General features: G+C 36.1%; 1 protein-coding gene across 2 annotated transcripts; it reads right to left on the minus strand.

The window, feature by feature from the left end:
• Positions 1 to 368: 368 nt before the first annotated feature.
• Positions 369 to 17,583, minus strand: LOC132115941 (ventral anterior homeobox 2). 2 transcript variants are annotated; one of them, XM_059524389.1, is made up of 4 exons: positions 17,545 to 17,583; positions 15,963 to 16,199; positions 12,684 to 12,871; positions 369 to 1,212 (listed from the first exon to the last, which is right to left on the minus strand). In XM_059524389.1, exons 2-4 carry the CDS (start codon positions 16,189 to 16,191, stop codon positions 724 to 726), a joined length of 906 nt encoding a protein of 301 aa, XP_059380372.1. In that variant the 5' UTR covers positions 16,192 to 16,199; positions 17,545 to 17,583; the 3' UTR covers positions 369 to 723. The 2 variants fall into 2 exon arrangements, with proteins under 2 accessions (XP_059380372.1, XP_059380366.1); XM_059524383.1 differs by lacking the exon at positions 17,545 to 17,583 and having other exon boundaries at positions 15,963 to 16,960.
• Between the last annotated feature and the right edge of the window lie 869 nt (positions 17,584 to 18,452).

Consider the following 18,452-nt stretch of genomic DNA (forward strand, 5'->3'; position numbering starts at 1 on the left):
CAATTTCGCAAAGTTGAGCATTGTGACAACTTGATGAGCACTTTTAGATGCTATTACTTTGCATTTTGTTAAAGACACGTGTAATTCTCCACATGCTCAGATTTAACGTTGCATCACTGCTGTATGAATAATCATTCTGTCCATTAAACTCTCATTAGTACCAAGGTCTTGTACGGAATAAATGCCACAAAAGTGGTCAGTGCCTTATTGTAACTGTATGTGTTCACTCTCCTAATTCTCTCATTCTTATACTTTCACACAGACTCACATTAACACTGAAACGAAGCTCTCCAAAGTCAATTAATTTAGAGCAGCATAAAAAACCGTACCACAATGTTAATTTTTTCGTAATTTTTCTAGGTTTTTTAACACCCAAATTGCGAAATGATTTAGCCTTTTACGATTACAGTTACATTTACAGCATTTTCCATCGTTCACAAAGAATAAGTTTCTCACAACACAAATTATGCAAAAATGGAAGGAAACCTGTGGACGATGAAATTCACCGAACACCGTGATACTTAATTACAGGCTTCGTCCCAAACGCTCACCTCCACTGAAACATTAGTCTGACCGGCCTCAGTTTGGTTTTAGGCACTAGCTCAAGAGAGGCTGTCTTTCAGTCTCTTTCTGTCAGTTTGCGAACCTTCCGGTTGTTCATGGCACAGGTGAGACCCCTGAGACATGTAGAAGGGGGAAGGTACCAGTCAGCTGGGAATGTTTTTAGGAAACAGTCTTCTTCCCATTTAACTCTCCATCCTTCCTCTCTATCCTCATGTATGGCTCAAATGCTGAGGATCCGCACCCATATCCCGATGGCAGTTCATGATGGGTGCCTCCAAGGAGAGGCATGGTAAAGCATAGGGAGGGTGGTGGGACCCCGAGGCGTGGCGAGGGTGGGGTGCCGCCTAAAGAAGACAGCGACAGTCCAAACGTCCCAACCGCCGCAGCCCCGGGAGGCGTGGTGCTGCTACTCACCACAGAGGAAGTGGATACGGATGGGCTGCCCAGGAGTGAGCCATTGCCTGTGTGTGGGTGAGCCAGCAGTGGGTTGGGTGGATGTGCAGGCACAGACAGAAGGCGCCCCTGTTCAAGCAGCCGCAGGATGTTGCATGTGGCGAGCGATTCGGAGGTGGACGACGACCGTTTGTCAGTGTCCTTGGTCTGGTCCTTCTTCTGTTTGGTGCGGCGGTTTTGAAACCACACTTTCACCTGCCAAACAAGATCGAAAGTTGTAAGAGAAATTTACAGTGCGATACTTTTGATTAGTTATCTTCATTTGCCTGGTTTCCTTAACAAGAAAACCAATGGGATTTTTCCATTCGTTTTTGGATGATTTCAGAAAAGAAGCTCTGTGACTAACAGAAGTTTGTGATTCTAACACATTTTGTTCATCATGATAATCTTCACAAATTATCACATCTTAAATCCTAAATCAATCAGATGAAAGCTTAATGTAGGCTATAAACAAACAACATCACGGTCTTCAACATCACTGCCATTAAGCTTTCATCTCTGAATAGTTTGCAAGAGTACGATTTTGAACACAACAAGGCTGTAAGAGCTGACTATTGAGTAGATGAATTTGCCAGTTTCGGCGTGATGTTTAATGTACCTGATAACCTCTATATGTACACTCTTATAAAAAAAAAAGGTACAAAAGTGGGACAAAGAACCTTTAAGGTACATATTATATTTTGACCAGTGACAGCTTTTGTGCCTTTTTTTTTGTGTAATTGCTAATTAGTACCTTAAAAGGTACATATTAGTGAAAATAATGGCTAATACTGCAAAATTAAGCAATTATGAAACATGTCTATAGCATGTAATGTATGAGTGAAGTCATTGTATGGGTCAAGGTAAATTTTTGGTTAGGTGTTTGGAAAAACATGTCTTAGCAAGCATCACAGATTACCACAAAAACAGGGTTTGTCTGTTCAGTAACATTGACACACATGGGAGGCTTCTCCTTATGGCTTTCTCATAAGCAAAGATCGATGAAGCATGAACTCGAGTTAAAGCACTTCTAACCCCAGGTTAAAAAGTGCACTGAACTCTGCATGTCCTTGTCCTGCATGTTTAATTGATACAGCGCTCCTTTATTGAGTGTATTCTGGGGTTGACGACGGGTCGAGACCAAGCTCCACTCATAAACATAGAGGAAATCAGGCCTATGAAAAATGCATTTCATCCTGACCGGGTTTTTACCTGTCACCTGCTGCTTTGTCCCTCCCTGGGGACCATAAAGGTGGAGATGGCGCCATTTTCGACTGTACATGCACGCAGACGCATCAACACATTGTGAGCTCTAAGAAATGCACATTCACACTCATTTTCTCACTCTTAATGTTTAGGGCTCTAGAACATGGGATGATTGAGGTTCAGATCCCATCAAGCACACCACTTCACACTTGTGTTTGTCTGCTCTGAGACACTTTTGACGCTTTTCTCTGAATATGGATATGTCTGTGCACAAGAAAAAAGGACTTAAGCTTTGCCACATGTGAATAGTTGACGCTTGAGACAATGTGAAACAATATTAGCGGCCTGTTTTACTTCTGTTATTTATGCACAGTGAAATATATGAGGATATTCACCAAGAAAAACCTAAGATGGGACTTGACTTCACTTTCCATTAGGGCTTGAATTTTAAAAAGGGGTTGAAGAACTAGCAACCATTATTTGAAACTAAAGAGGCCTTGACATTAGATTTAGTAGTGTTAGACAAACATTTATATACATTATATCTATCTTATCTATCTATCTGGCTTTAAACAGTGTTTCACCATTTGAAGGATATAATATCCATCACACAGTTTCAGTTCCTGTCATTGGTACAAACTTCATTCATTAGGAGTCTCTAAGAATGTATGACCCAGGACCTGTATTGTTTTCGGCGGTTTGATGACCTCCATGATGACATCAGCTAACAAACACACTCTGGAAATGAAGTTCTATTGTTAACTCAGTAAGACACTAACAGCCGAATAAAACATAGGCCAAACAGTTTTGCAAGCCGAGATCTGTAACACTGAGATCGTAGACTCGACGTGGCCATCAGTATGAGGATAATGAGATTGTGGAGCAATCCCTTCAAGCTTACGCGAGCATGCGATGATGTGTTCATGAATAGTATGTGTGCGAGAGCATGCAAAGTATAGTTACATGCTCAATATATTTAAAGCTTTTTTTATACTTTAAGCCTGTAATCTATGTATTGATATTCATATTTCAGATTTTTTTTTTTGCAAACCCTATAGTGGGCTAAGCTTACAGTTTTAGATTACAAAACCCTTATTTCAATAGAAAGAAAAATAAAAAATGAAAGTATGGGAGTGAAAAGACAAAAGCAAATCTCTTCCATCGTATATCTACACTATTGGGATGAAATCCTCTTTAATGAGATCGAGGGTTCACCGATGGGGCAGAGATTACTAAACGCAGGATCTGGATGACCTGGATTTGCTCCCTGGCCGGCGGCATCCCAATCCACCCAGCTCTCGTTCTTCAGCGAACTCAGAATCAACACAATGCACTGGTGCAGAATGAACTCCAGTATGTCAATTCATCAGATACTTTTGCTATACTGCTGAAATTGTATCAGTTCTGCTGTAATTGGAGCCCCTGTATTCTCTACCATAATCTTCTCTGTTTATGTTGTTGTTCTGTACATGTAGTTATGAATGATGATGATGTCATGTACTGTAGTCATGGTAAATTTGACATGACAATTAAATTTGACATGGATGAAAATGAGGTTGCAAGTTTGCTTAGTTGGGCTCATGAAACATGAGCGGCATGAACAGTCTAGAGCAAAATTTGTCAAGACAAACTGAGTGTTCATTGCCTTTTGGAAAGTTCTGGAAAAAGATGAAGCTACCTAGCTAGATGGAGGAATGGATAGAAAGATAGATGGGTAAAATGATGGATGGATGGATAAAAAGAATGAGGGGTGAATGGATGGAAGAACAGTTGATAGATGGATAGAACGATGGATGAATAGATGATAAAAATGGATAGGTGGATAGAACGATGAATGGGTAGAATGATAGATCATAGAAAGATAGATGGAATCATAGATGGATAAAAAAACAAATGATGGGGGGCCAGATTAATAAATGGGTGAATAGATAGATGATAAAGATGGATAATTAATGGACAGAAAGATGTATGATGATACAGTGATGGATGAATGAGATGGTTGATAGATGAAAAAAGTAGATGGATAGAACGATGGATGGATAGATGAAGGATGGGTAGGATGATGGATGATAGATTATAGAAAGATAGATGGAATGATGGATGGATAAAAACAACGAAGGATGGAGGGACAGATGGGTAAATTGATAAATGGATGACTAGATATGATAAAGATGGATAATTGATGGATAGAAAGATGTATGATAGACGATACAATGATAGATGGATGGATGATAGATGGATGGATGATAGATGGATGGATGATAGGATGGTGGAGAGAACGATGGATGGATGATGGATAAATAGAATGATAGATAAAATGATGGATAGATGCTAGATAGAGAAATATGCATTCCTCAGTTCAGAATTTTGAACCCCCCCCCCCCCCCAAAAGTATTTTATGGTTAAAAAGAGTGAGATGCTCAAGCAGCTGACTGTGCTGATCTTTTTGACACCTCTGTTGAACCGGTCCAGAAGTTACACTGGCCGTTAACTGCCCTCTTGATCCCAGACATGTGATAACACTGTGCAGCACGATGAGGCATTCTGGTGACCCCTCTGTGACCTCTCTTCTTTAAAGAGCTTGTAGGTCATTAATCTCATGCATCTTTTCTGAGGAATTTTTTTATTTAGCCGAGGCCTGAGTTTATGTATTTAGAAACTCTCTTGGCACACATGCCACAACATATGGTTTGTCGTGAACATACTTGTGCTGTTATGTCCAGTCAACTGTTGTACACACATTCTGTAACAAGCAGCTCACTTGTATTGTAATGTGGAAGAGAAAAGTGGGGAAAAAAGACCAGTGTTGCATGCATGCATGCATATGCAAATATAAAATTATTTCTTCCTATTGCTATTACCTGATCATCCTACCCAATTACACCTGTTTACCTCACTTTTCCTCATACCCTGACCCTTGTTCCTAGTTTTAACGAAGCACATGTTTGCGCAGGTTCAGCCAACGGTCAACCCTGTCTTACCGATGGCTGGTAGATAGGGCTCTATAATCCTCCTAACAGCAAAAGCATTTGGACTATTATTAGTTCCCTTCCCCCAGCACTACTGGATGACATCGCCTGTGTGATCGGGCAATTAGGCTTACAGTGTGTGGGCAGATACTGAGAAATTGTGTCCTCCCATTGGATTAAAAGGCATCCCTACTGAACCACAGCGCCTCTAGTGGCTGACCTTCAACAGCACAGTCTAATAGAGAACTGCAATGATGCATTCCCACCTTAAATATTATTTTTTAGATTTAAATTATTTAAAAAGGATTTAATGTACATTTAAAACACTATACTTTGTGATATTAATATAGCTATATTTGTTTTTGTTATTAAATTTAATGTACATATAAAACTATGCCTTGTTAGCTATATTAACAATATTGTTATCAACTTATATTTTAAATATTTAAACACTATACATTGTTTAATTAATATAATAATTTAGTTTTATTATACACTTATATTTTAATTGTACATTTAAAACATTATACTTTGTTTTATGATTATAATAATTGTCATTATTTTATATTTAATTTTAAATATTTAATTTACATTGAAATGCTATACTTTATTATAATATTGTTAATAATTTAATTATTTTTTATTTCATGTATATTCAAAACACTGTACGTTGTTATGAATATAATAATATTGTTATATTAATAAAAGGAAAATAAAAAAAAGATTAAACACTAATGTGAGGGAATTTCTAATACAGATGCTGAAGGAGTGACTGCCAATTTTAGCATTTTTTTCTCCCTCATAATTCATCTCTTATTTTGTACCTCATTTTAAAGTCAGTGTTCAGATCTGGAACTCTTAAACAGAGATAAGTGTTTAGAGTTTTCTGTTCTCTCTGATCCTATCAGATAATTGTATTACTGTATAATTGTAATCTGGCTGACGGATGACAAACAGCAGACTTACATACAAACACCCCCCTTCAATCTTATCAAATTTTCCGCTCCTCTGAGGCCTGACCTGCACATGCTGGTTAAAGTCCTGACTCATACTTTCTGCTCCTGAAGTAGTTTTCTCACATACCGCTCTCAATAAGGAAACTATAAGCTGCAAAATTAAAATGAAATTGATCTTCTAATCTAAGTGCTCAGATTGTTTAAACTGGTGCCTTTCTTTCTTTCTTTCCTCTTCTAGATCTCATCTCTTCTTTTTGTGCGAGACGTTACGTTATTTACATGCTGTCTGGATGTAGAAGAGAACAATGAACAACGAAAGTGTTCGTTAAGTCACCAGCTCACTGGTGGATGTACAGCAAGACATGATTTTCTGCGAGTAAAAAGCAACCAGAAACTTGCTTTATCTATCCATCTATCATGATGTTACTAGGTTTTTCCTTCTAAAGGTCTTGTTTCAGTCATTTACACTTCCTATTTATTCATGTCTTACACAATCTTTCATCCATTAAATCCATGGCTTTCTCATGGATGAACCCAAAAGAATGGTACAATGTGTTAAGCAAATCCCAGAGATCTTGGGAATAAAGACCACACAGTGGAGCCACCAGTTGCTACATTTAAGCACATAATATTCAGACAAATAAAAGCCCCATTCAGTTCATAAATGTATACGTTCTTAGTTGTTTTTAGTGATATCAAACACAAATGCATCAAATGCATTCTCTGAATTTGCTGCACAGTTAAGGTAATTACTCCTTGGTCATTCTCATGCCGCTATTATTCACCAAACAATGCATTCCCATTTTAAAACCAAGCAAAATCATTTCATATGTGGAAAGTAATAGTCTTTCTGTCCTTGACTGTCTGTGATTTTTTTATTTATAAAGACAAAGAAAAGAAAAAAATTCAAGGCCCTGTTTGATTAACACAAAACCACTGAGAAAGATTTGTTGAAGTCAAAGACATTCCACTTTGATTAATGCAATCGATTTCTAAGTGAAACAGGATGATTCTGTATCCCAAACATTGGTAAACCTTTGGGAAATGCACAAAAGGCTCAAAAGAGAGTTAAAGTTCAACTTTAAATGTTTCAAAATGGTACTCTTATATAAGCTTTGTGTCTGCAGTAGAGAAGATACAGCCAGTGTTGACGTCAACATCCTCCACACACTTTAAATATGCAAACATATTTCTAAATGAAACAGGATGTTTTATGGCCCAAAACATTCCTGTAAACCCACTTTTAATGGCACATTCTTAAGAATAAAACTTCCATCAGAGGGTTTTCAGAGCAATGCATTAGAAGAAAAACATTCTAAAAAATCTTTTTGTGAAATGGAAAGATTCCATGTATGTTAAAGTTCTTCATGCTGACATATAGACACCAATAAAGAACCTTTATTTTAAAGAGTTTAACAACAAACACAACAAATGTGGATGTTTCTTTGCCTTGAATATAACTGTAAACTCCAATTTCAAGGTAAAGAGAAACACAAAAATCTCAGTAATGAAAGATCAACCTTAACAAAATGAAAATGACAGAAAAAGGTATTCATATGTCATTAAAAAGACTGTGTGTGTGTGTGTGTGTGTGTGTGTGAGATTCCATCCGTGCGTTGTGCTTTGTGGCAACATGCTGCTGGCTGTATTGATTAAAAAGATTGCGCACACTGACTCACTCAAGGCTTTCAGACCTGCCAATTTAATTCTATTAAAGCTGCTTTTTATCACTGCAAGGACCTGCGATTTGAGAAACATTCAGATGTAATGTTTGCCCGCTTTGTTTGTACATCCACCTCAACCCAAAACCCAAATATTTATTCGATCAAACATATTTGCGACCTGAAACTTCATAATCATGACTGGTGCCTTTCATCAAAGGGTCTAGTTTGAAGCCAGCCCCTGTGTTCTGCTTATGTCTGTTAAGGTCAGACTGATGGAAGAGACTCATTGTGCTCAAATAGAGAAACGCTGAGGTGAACCGTCACTCACTCAGCTAATAAAGAGCTCTCACTTTAATAAACAAGGAAACAAGTACTGCAAAAAAAAAAAAAAAACTGTTTATTCCTCACGCTTTAAGCAAACAGGTCAGGATGCCGCGGCTCAAGCTGTTCTTGTTCTTCGATTCATTTTTCCACAATTAGCCTCTATTTTGTGGGCTCTCTTTCAGTTATGCCAAGCCATCAAAACACAATTGAAATAAGGTTAAAAGTTGAACTAAGCCTGAATAAAGGCTTCCGATTCAGTCTGTATATAAATTAACAGCAGTATCTCAGATGATAAATGTCTTGCAGACATCGGATCTGCTTCATGATCAATGAGTCTACGGGCCCTGAACACCCCATACAGTCATGTGTGGTTCGGATCCCTGCTGTGTTACGCTGGAGCGGGGAGCCATCTGCTGGGGACAGGGTCTGAGGAAAAACCCTTATTTTGATGTAAACAAACAGGGAATTCCTATAATTTAAAAATACTCCACTTTTAGCCAATTATTCCCCCCATGTGTACACTCCAACACAGACTAAACTGATCCCCTGAGAAGCTGCAGGGAAAAAGTTGAGCTCACAAGCTGAGTCACCTTCAACTGTGACACTGAAATGCAGTTTATCAAAAGAAAAAGTTGAATTAAACTCCTTTACGGCCCATGATTGTCCTCAGTAAGAGTGGTTATACCATTACAAAAGAAGTACTATTGTATGTACAGTGAAGGTGTCATATGTTAATGGTACAAAATCATGCAACATGATTCTATCTATCTATAGCATTGAGGAAAAATCCCTTACTATGATTACTTGGTGCCATATCTTTAAATTAGATCCAGTTTGAAGATAATTTAAAGCTCTGTTATCTGCTTTCACAAGACTGACCACTTCCTTTATTCTATGTAAATTATTATGCGAGAACGAAAACAATTCTGCGTTGAATATGGAGGCTAGATTTAATTATTTTATTAAAACAGTGATTGACGCAAGAAATAACTTCTTGAAAAGAAAAATAAAAGGTCAAAACGCAGCTTAATATATCGTCACTTTCCTCAAACGGGACCTTGAGTCCACATTCTCTCCCGAGAAAATAAACGAGGGCTGTATTTGATCGTCTTGGCTTAAAAGGTAAAGATAAGTATCTGGTCCAGTATCTGGTCGTGTTTTATGAAGAAATTCATTGGCATTGCAAATGTTTTCACAACTGAAGCGCAACCAGTCGCGTGCGCGCGCCTGACAGGAGTTGTTAATTTCTCTTTTCCTCTAGTTAAATGCATGCATGCGATTCATAACTAGTATAAGATATACAAAACAGTCCAAAACTCGGGAGCGCGCGACTGCATATTTATGAGTATAATTGTAAATTAGTAAGTCATTTTGGACTAAATGGATTTCGATAAAGCTGTATAATATTGGAATTAATTATTGAATAGTGTGAAGTCTTTAATTCGATATTGTGCACGTAGAAACATAAAAACACCTACAGATCCCACTGTGATGCCAAAGGATAGAAAATAGGCTAAATTCGCATTATTTAAAAAAATATTTCATTTCTGTAGACACGTGATTATTCAAAGGCTCAAAACACTGCATGTGCAGAATAAAACACTCATTAGGTTAGTTAAGTTGTGTGTTATTTTGCTTTCATTTATTTATGAATTATATTAATAGATACATATTTACATCAACAAATATCGCAGTGGAATAAAATGAAATGCACATATTTTCCATTCGCATTTTGCAGGTCGAATTGAAGGCTGTTGCACCAAGATAATTTGCCTGAGCATAAATGGATATGAATAAGTATTAGCACTCAATCTGTGATATGTAAATTTTAAAAGCAATTTCGTTAAAATGAACATGTAAACGCTTTTTGTATTGAACATGATTTATTGCCTCCAAAGACATAATTTTATCACTTTGGTGACCAGCTGGTTCATAGTTTTAAGATCCAACAGATATGATTTCTGATTAAACGATTTAAGTTGTATTTATTATTTTATTTAGACTTTATTTATTAAAGTTCAATTAATATTTAATGAAAGCGGATTTTCCTTTTTTCATGCATATATATATATATATATATATATATATATTCATTGTCAATAATGAACCCTTATACTGCGTCTGATGGGTTTTGGCTCTTCATTTTAATTTAAATGAAGTGATTAATTCTGCCTTAACAAAACTTTTGACACGATTTAAAAACCTGTTTATACACTGACTGCGAGTTCTTCAGACCAGTAAAGCTTTAATTAGTTTTAATTTAAATCAAGAAAAATAAATCCTGTACCTGAATAGTGGTGCTTCTAAAAATTCTATAGAAATATGACATACCACGATTTTGATTCTATAGTATATGCACTTTTGCGAGAGCCAGGATTCAAAGCTGACTTTGAATTCTTGATTAATTCGATTAATAGCATTCAGTCTAGTTGACGTATCTTATAGCCTATATTTGTTTAAATATTTTATATAATATTTTATTTCATCATCAAGATTAATGCTTAACTATCTTACGTTTTTCGCCATTTTAATGATCTAGTTAATTTTGAATGGTCCTGCAGTATGGAAAAAAACAAGATTTAGTTACATATAGCCTATTTTATGTAATGTAATCTAAATTAAAATGAGCTAAAAAAAAATAAATAAAAACTGAATGCATGATACGGTTTTTAGATGGTCCAAGTCACAAGGCTTCAAACGTATTTCAGGCCAAATACCATTGTGTGCTCTTTTAAAACTTAAAGATCTCTCCTTTTATTTGTTGTAAGCATAATGGTGTTTTATGGATCTTTCAAAATCCATGTGTTTGTATATTATCGTTTTACAAATTCACTAATAAATGCATCTGTAATAATGACATCCGCACAGCGCCCCCAGCGTCACATTTCTGACTTGCCACCAAACTACATTTAAACAAACATGATGATTTATTTCTTATTTTTTTAGGTGAAAAAATGTTTATTTTAATGTCCAGTATGCCGCCGTTCTACAAGAATTTGACATAAGGGTATTATTAATCATTCATCACGTTTCATCAATTCGTGAATTTCTTATTTCTTATTGGGTAACAATATATATATACACACACCACATAGCCTATATATTGTTGTTGTTGTTTTTTTTTTTGGGGGGGGGGGGTCATTTTAAATTTGGTTTGCAGTTTGAAAACATCAAACTGCAAACATCATATAAAATCGGTTTGTTTGAATAAACCCTTGCAATGTGATGAAACCATTGTCATTGTTGAAACCAATTGATTATCATTGCATGAAATCATATTTTTCAGAATCAACTTTATGGCAATCTAAGACCCGTGGTCAGTGCAGATAATACATTGAAATTGCTTTGAAATTACTGCATCATTGTCTGTTATTTATATATAAAAAGACAGCATTAAAGCAAAATTGCGTGTTTTGAAAAATTGAGTTCTGAAGCCACGACTCTTATAGAGGTGATTTATTCAGCATATTCTCTGTGTGATAGTCGGTTTTGAAAACACGCTGGTAAAGTTAGCCTATATTAGATGACCAATAGTTGGATCCGCAAGTAACGGATTTTATTCGCCTTTTTAATCACTTGGGTGATACCATTTAAGTAAATTAAACTTAAATTAATAAGAAAATTTTAGATTTCGGCAACATTAAAAATAGATCAAGTACATCTGAAGTGCATGAATGATGACTGGACAACTACCCCCCCCCCACCCCCACCCACGTCTAGATAAAGACATGCTCCTCCCACTGACGCCCATTGTGCGAATACTGATTATGAGTATTGTGTTCATAACAATGGTGGCTGACATGCAGAATTTGCAGAGATTGGCAACACCAGCGCTCGATTTGACGTCTACACTTGTTACGTTTTTTAGCAAGTTTGCTATAACATCTGACCAACCATTGACTGCTTGGACATTATCCATCCATTCATTTATTCATTATTTTCTTATAGATTTATTTATTTTCAGTTTCAGATCAATACATTCAAATCTATCGTTTTAAACCCTTTAAGTGTTTTTACCTGGCTATGTGTTGTAGTTTTTTTTTTTTTTTACTTAGGTTAAATCTTTTGCGTAATATCCTCAAAGATAATACCATTTAGTTTTATAACCCAGGCTAAATATGTTTTGTTGTAAATACGCTTTAAAAATCAAGAACAATTTTAACATAACAAGCATTCCCTAAAAGAAATATTGAGGTGTTTTGCTGACTCAAAAAAAATGCATAGGCTATCTGACGTAAATACTTATTTATGACACCTCACTACAGTTAATCTCATCGGATCTTAAAAATCGAAGAAATAACTTCGATGGGATCAAAACATATCACATGAAGAGGAATTCAGGAGAATTACAGAGACACAATAAAATTGCAAACAGAAATGTAATCAATATAATTTTTAAAAATAGTTTACAAAACGAATAATAATTTGCTATAGGCTACATCAACCATGAAACAAAACATTTTTATAGGCTATTAAAATATATATTTACATTGCATTAGAAAGCGGCACCTCATTCAAAAGCGAAGCTCACTGTTATAATATTTAACAAGCATGAATGCGTTTCATACCTGAGTTTCTGAAAGATTGAGCTGTCTGGCGAGCTCCGTGCGCTCGCGCCCGACCACGTACTGACATCGCTGGAACTCGAGCTCGAGCCGGTAGAGCTGCTCCGCCGAGAACGATGTCCGCGTGCGCTTCGGCCGGTCCAGATCCAGGCCTTTTGGCAGAACAATCTCCCGAATGGTGCCCTTGGCGTCTGTTCAGCACACACACGCATTACATGATTCACCATTCGTTTTGAAATAAGCCATTTCTCTTGCATTATTAGGAGTGAGAGAAACCCCGATTCATATATTATAACGCATTTAAAAATACGGACGACAACAAGAGTGTGCATCACCGAATAAAATAATTTGTAAATATGGTCAGGTAAACAGACTAGAATTTAACTCAGTATAAAGATGTGTATTTCTTTCGATTCCTAAAGACGTTTGATTACTGATAAGAGATACCAGTAAGAAGTGATTAGTTTAGTTGCGAAAATGGTGAAAATTTGGCCACTGATCGAGCTTTAATTTTGTTTCACCTTCATAGCATGCAAAATCTAGTACACATCAATTAAGTTGCCAAAGAGGAGCTTTATACTCCAGTATCCTGTCATTGTCCAATTGGTATTGAGATCTGCAAGCTTTTGGTCTATTTGTTGGATCAAATCTCGAAAACATGTTTACATTATAACATTTGTGTTCATGTTCATCCAGACAGAACAAGAAAGTGCATAGTTTGCGGTCACTTCAAGATTATTTTCTGTCGACATGAAATAAAATTACCAGCACAGTAATACAACATTGTATTGATATCACAAATGACATGCAACATCAGAAATTATAATATCAGATAATTATGTGATAAATATGCCATTACATTCATACAATATCTGCCACCAAGATATTCTTAGTCTTGGTTCATACATTTTATAAGCAAATGTAAGAAAGGTTTTATTGTTAAAATGCAATATTTTTATTGACCACTTTATTTTTTATCTATACTATTGATTTCCACATCACTTTCGAATTAAATATCCAGCGGTTTGAGTCTTTGTGCATATACGCTCATTAAACAGTACAATAGAATTGAATCATTTTAAAAAAGATTTGCTCGATATAGTAAATCTACACAATTCTATAGCATTATGAGTTCTTTTTTCAAATGTTCCTAGAAACCAAACATAATAAAGATATTATTGACAAATAATAAACCGAAATTAATATATGTGAACTTTAAACTGGCCCTTAAAATGAATAATAACATATATTGGAATTTTAATATAGTGACTTTTTCATGTTGATTGATGCCTCACCATCATTAAACCTTACAAAACAAATAAAGTAAAGAAATAATAAGACTTATGTCTCACACCAAAATGTGCATTATTTTATGGGAAAAATACTTTGGGGGAAACAAACTGATATTGCAGTCATCTGTCAGGTTGTGACTACAACAAGATACTTAAATGTAGCTTTCCTGATTTTTTTCAGAGCTTCAAAAATGGTAACTTAAATCATATTAATGTGATATGTTATTAGAATGGGTTTAATTAGCTCGGTGTTAAAATTATGTGGTAAAGTATTCATATTTAGCTCCGCCTCTCTGAATGTCTGCATGGCAACCAAGCTCAGTGTCTTATGATCACACTTAATATCACAATAAGATTAATGTAAAGAGGTAGAATGTTAATGGCGAACCCTTCTTTCATTTCTTTTTCCTCGCTGTTTCAAATCACCGCGAGCCTGTGAGCCTATGACACAGACCTGCTGACCTTTCAGTGACCCCGGTTCTCACGAGGACTCGGGCGCATTCAATCGTCAGCTTTAAAAACAAATAGTGACACCGGGGATTGCGGGCTTACTGCGCCAAAACCCCTCAGATCCCCTACGATCCCCCACAGTTCGTCCAATCACAACCCAAACACTAGCTCGGCTGTTCTCTATTGCAGGACAGTTTGTGTGCTTTAATTTCATAAACCATATAGTTAAAGTGCATTTAAATGAAAAGCCTGGGTATTTAGAGCATGTTAAATATTATAATCAAGTATTTTCCTGTTGTATATATTACAACAAAATAAATCTCACAAAAAAGTTACACTGAAAATATATAAATGCTTTGAGTAGCATTGCAATGCAGTTACTAATTCGGCCACAAATTGTCATTTTAAAATGTCAAATTCGTTACAGTTACATGGTGCAAACAATTCAGATGATTGTCGGATATTTAGTGCATTGATATTTATTTATTATTACATTTTTGGCTACATTTTGGCTCGTGTTTTGGAACACGGAACGTAAACGTGAATTTATTATTTTTGTTATCACGAGGTGAATGGCTTACATCTCCTGAACGAAAATAGCCTATAATATCACTTTACCAGAAATTATTTTACAATATTCCCTAAATTACTTATAGAAATGGCATTTGTATGGACTTTTTTTTTTTTTTTTTTACTTTTTGTTCTGACAGTTGTTCCCTTTTCTCAATTTTATAATGTCTTTAGAAATACTTTACCTCTGTAAATAAAGGGTGTTCTGCCAAATAAATATAGAATATGCATTGTGTTTAAAAAAATAAAAATAAATAAAAACTACATTTAAAAGTGGGCTACATCTTTAGATATTTTTCATAAATTTAAATAACCACTTTCGATGATGCTTAATGTTTGCATGTTTATGTTGTCGTTTAACCTTTTTTTGGCTCTCAAACATTAACATTTAGCCTAATAATACACATAAAATAAGCTCAATACTCATGTTTGCTGGTTGCAGTTTGTATGACATTAAATGGGCCTACATAATCCCTTTCATAAATTGTAAACAATATAAAAAGACACCTCTCGAAACCACTTATATTTTTTATTTCTACATATATATTTTCATATAAATTGCAAATATGATACTTTAAATATCTGTCAAGTTTCCTATATTAATATTTTTTTTAAATGCATAATTTTAAGATTTTGTGGGGGCCTATTGGGAGCTTATGCCTACAGTTTTGTGGATGCATTTTTGTATTAATGTTTGTCATAAATGGTCAGTAATGTAAACTAATCTAAGATATTTGTGTATATGATAATAATCACGACCACTATAAGAACAAAATGCTCTAAACGAAACTGAACATTTCGTGTAAAATTGCGTCTGTTTTGAGATATTGGTAAAATAGTTTAGCTTTTTTTTATTAAATGCCAATAAAATAAAAGTGAGTCTGTTGGTTGCATAAGTAAAAAATGTTTAGTTTTGAACTGAATTCGTTTTTAGCTCCAGCGCATTTACGATGGATATTTGCTCACTTACCTCTGACCAGAATCCTTCGGCAATAGTCCGGATCGACTCCTAAAAGTTTATCGTGTCCTTCCTCGCCAGATGAAGTCGGTGTGGACGCCGAAGTCCCGGGTGTGTCGGTAGAACTCTGCACAGGTGACCGGTTCCCCACTTCCGTCCGGCTTTTAGAGTCTCTGCCGTGGTCACGGCACACCGAATTGGATCCACAGTGGTTTCGGTCTTCGGCGATTCCATCGCCCATACTCGTGGCTTGATCAAACATCTAATAAATTAACTGTTTTGTGTGTTCACTTGGTTTTCTTGAGCAGTTTCTGACTTTGAATAAATAGTCAGCGTAAGTTATTTTCTGTCAGAAACAGGGAGATTATTCCCAGCAATAAATCAAATTAGAATCCAGCGACGGAACCGAGTTTCTGCCCCAATATTTTAGCATGTCCCGGCATCGGGCGTCCATGCAGGAGGAGATGTATAAAGAAGGGAGGAAGGTTGAGGTGGAGGGGGCCCTGTGGGCAAGTGGAAGGACCCTCCTCAGCTCAGGATCGTGCTCAACCCAAAATGCGTTTTGCATATATGCGCTAGGTTTCAAGGTCTATGACCGAGGCAATGGGAGGCGCTTCACTGCTTCACCACGTAGAAAGTAATTCCACACAACAAACGTGGATCCGAGCAGCGCAAACTTTCCCCTTTCTAGACTCGTGCAGTCGAGTTCCTCGTTGTGAACACTGGGTGTGTTTTTGTATCTGCTCATGGCTCAGCAGAAGCTCTGGAGAAAGAGAAAGAGCCGACGGATTTCAGGATTTCTTCGGGAGGAGGGGGGGTCTTTTTTTATTTTTTACGAGGGACCAATTCAGGGGTATCTTATAATAGACAACAAAATACAAACGTGTGGACATAATGTGGGTGTGATTAGAATATGTTGAACAAAATCTAAAGGCGGCAGCCGTCATATTAACATATCATTTCCAGAGTAGAGCAAGTTTTTTTTTTTACGTTGACTGACAGCAGCGACGTCACTTCCGGTAAACAGAAACGAGTAAAAGCAAGAGGCGGTTTAAATGCACTTTAGCGTTCGTCGAAGTAAACGATCCCCGATGTTGTCTTTATTTATTGACTTTATTTGTTATGCACTTTTTTAACCTATATCACAGAAACCGCGTTTAGTTTCTTAATATCGAAACGAATGCGTTTTGTTAGAGTAGCCGTACAAAACTATTAAAATACTGAACAATTATTTTAAAGTCTTTTAACTAAATCTTAAAGTAGATTAAACAATTAGGGGTGTAGGCTATGTTTATTTTTGCAGAGATAAGCGTAGATGAATAAACTATTCAATATTCGCTTTCAAACTAAGCAAAATGTTTAGAATTTTTTTATTATATCATGATTTTTGTCCATTTCTATATTGCTTTGACACCATTGTTTAATTCTATACGGGTTTTAGACTCAACATTGACAAATGCTCAGCCAACCTTTGAATTTGCTTCCACAATTGTTAGATGGGAAAGGGGCTCGGTTTGTAAGATGTAGGCTATTTTACACATTCTGTGCGTTATTGTCTACCCTAAATATGAAGGAGGGTTTTATTTGTGTTTACCTCACGGTGCACGAACCGCAGGTGTTCATCTCATCATTGAACCGCTGCCATAATACACAACAACACAATTAGAATCTTTTATCTGAGTGCGCAATCCCATTACGGAGGCCGCAATGACATAATTGCAGTTTTGCCACTTTCAGCAGTGTTTATCATTCAGTGCCGAAATGGCTCATTATTGAATTCAGCTGCTCAGCACAGATTAAACCGTGAACGGGATGAATGGAGCTGTCAGTCACTTCCTCAAACCAACAGTACAGTCAAGAGAGGTTTAATTGGCTCCACTGCTCTCTGGCCCCACAGTCTCGCACGGGCCCTTTCCTCCAACATAAGTTGCAAAACAGCAGATAAAGCATGCACACAGATAAATAAATAAACAAACAGACCCAACCCCCTCGAGTTTTAGCCGACTAATCCCAGAACATCACGTAAATCAAAAAAATAATTAAAATTAAATTTGAACATGTTTCAGTTACACAAGTAGCCTAGACCTAGCCGATAACTGTCATGAAGACGGATTAAAGTTTTATTAATTTTGTCTTTGACCCAAAAAAATCCAATATTTTATATTTGCCAATGTGTTATTCGTAAACGACAAAATTAAGCAAAATGTTGAACTGAGTTTTTGACTGTACAGCTAAAAGTTTATTAATTAATTTATTAATTAACAGTCAATGCTGTAAGAGTTGTGTCTACAGAAATGGACTTTCCAAAAAAAAAAAAAAAAAAAAAAGTGGAGCCCTGGTCTCCCGTTCCATCTTCTAATAAAAGTTAGTTGGATATTTTACCAGACATGTTTTGTCAAGTAAAATCAAATGAGGCTTAATACGATTCATTCAAGTCATAAACATCGTTTAATGTTACTCAACCTGGGTACATAAAGTTACAGTGCATCTAATTAATTTATT

This window comes from Carassius carassius, chromosome 3, assembly GCF_963082965.1.
Source record: "Carassius carassius chromosome 3, fCarCar2.1, whole genome shotgun sequence".
Lineage (NCBI taxonomy): Eukaryota > Metazoa > Chordata > Actinopteri > Cypriniformes > Cyprinidae > Carassius > Carassius carassius.

Coding starts and splice junctions, on each gene's coding strand:
- LOC132115941 (XM_059524383.1), bottom strand. CDS start 16,212: ATGTTTGATCAAGCCACGAGTATGGGCGATGGAATCGCCGAAGACCGA. Junction 12,872..15,962: donor CCGAAGGATTCTGGTCAGAG/GTAAGTGAGCAA, acceptor TGTGCTGAACAG/ACGCCAAGGGCACCATTCGG. Junction 1,213..12,683: donor TCAATCTTTCAGAAACTCAG/GTATGAAACGCA, acceptor CTTGTTTGGCAG/GTGAAAGTGTGGTTTCAAAA.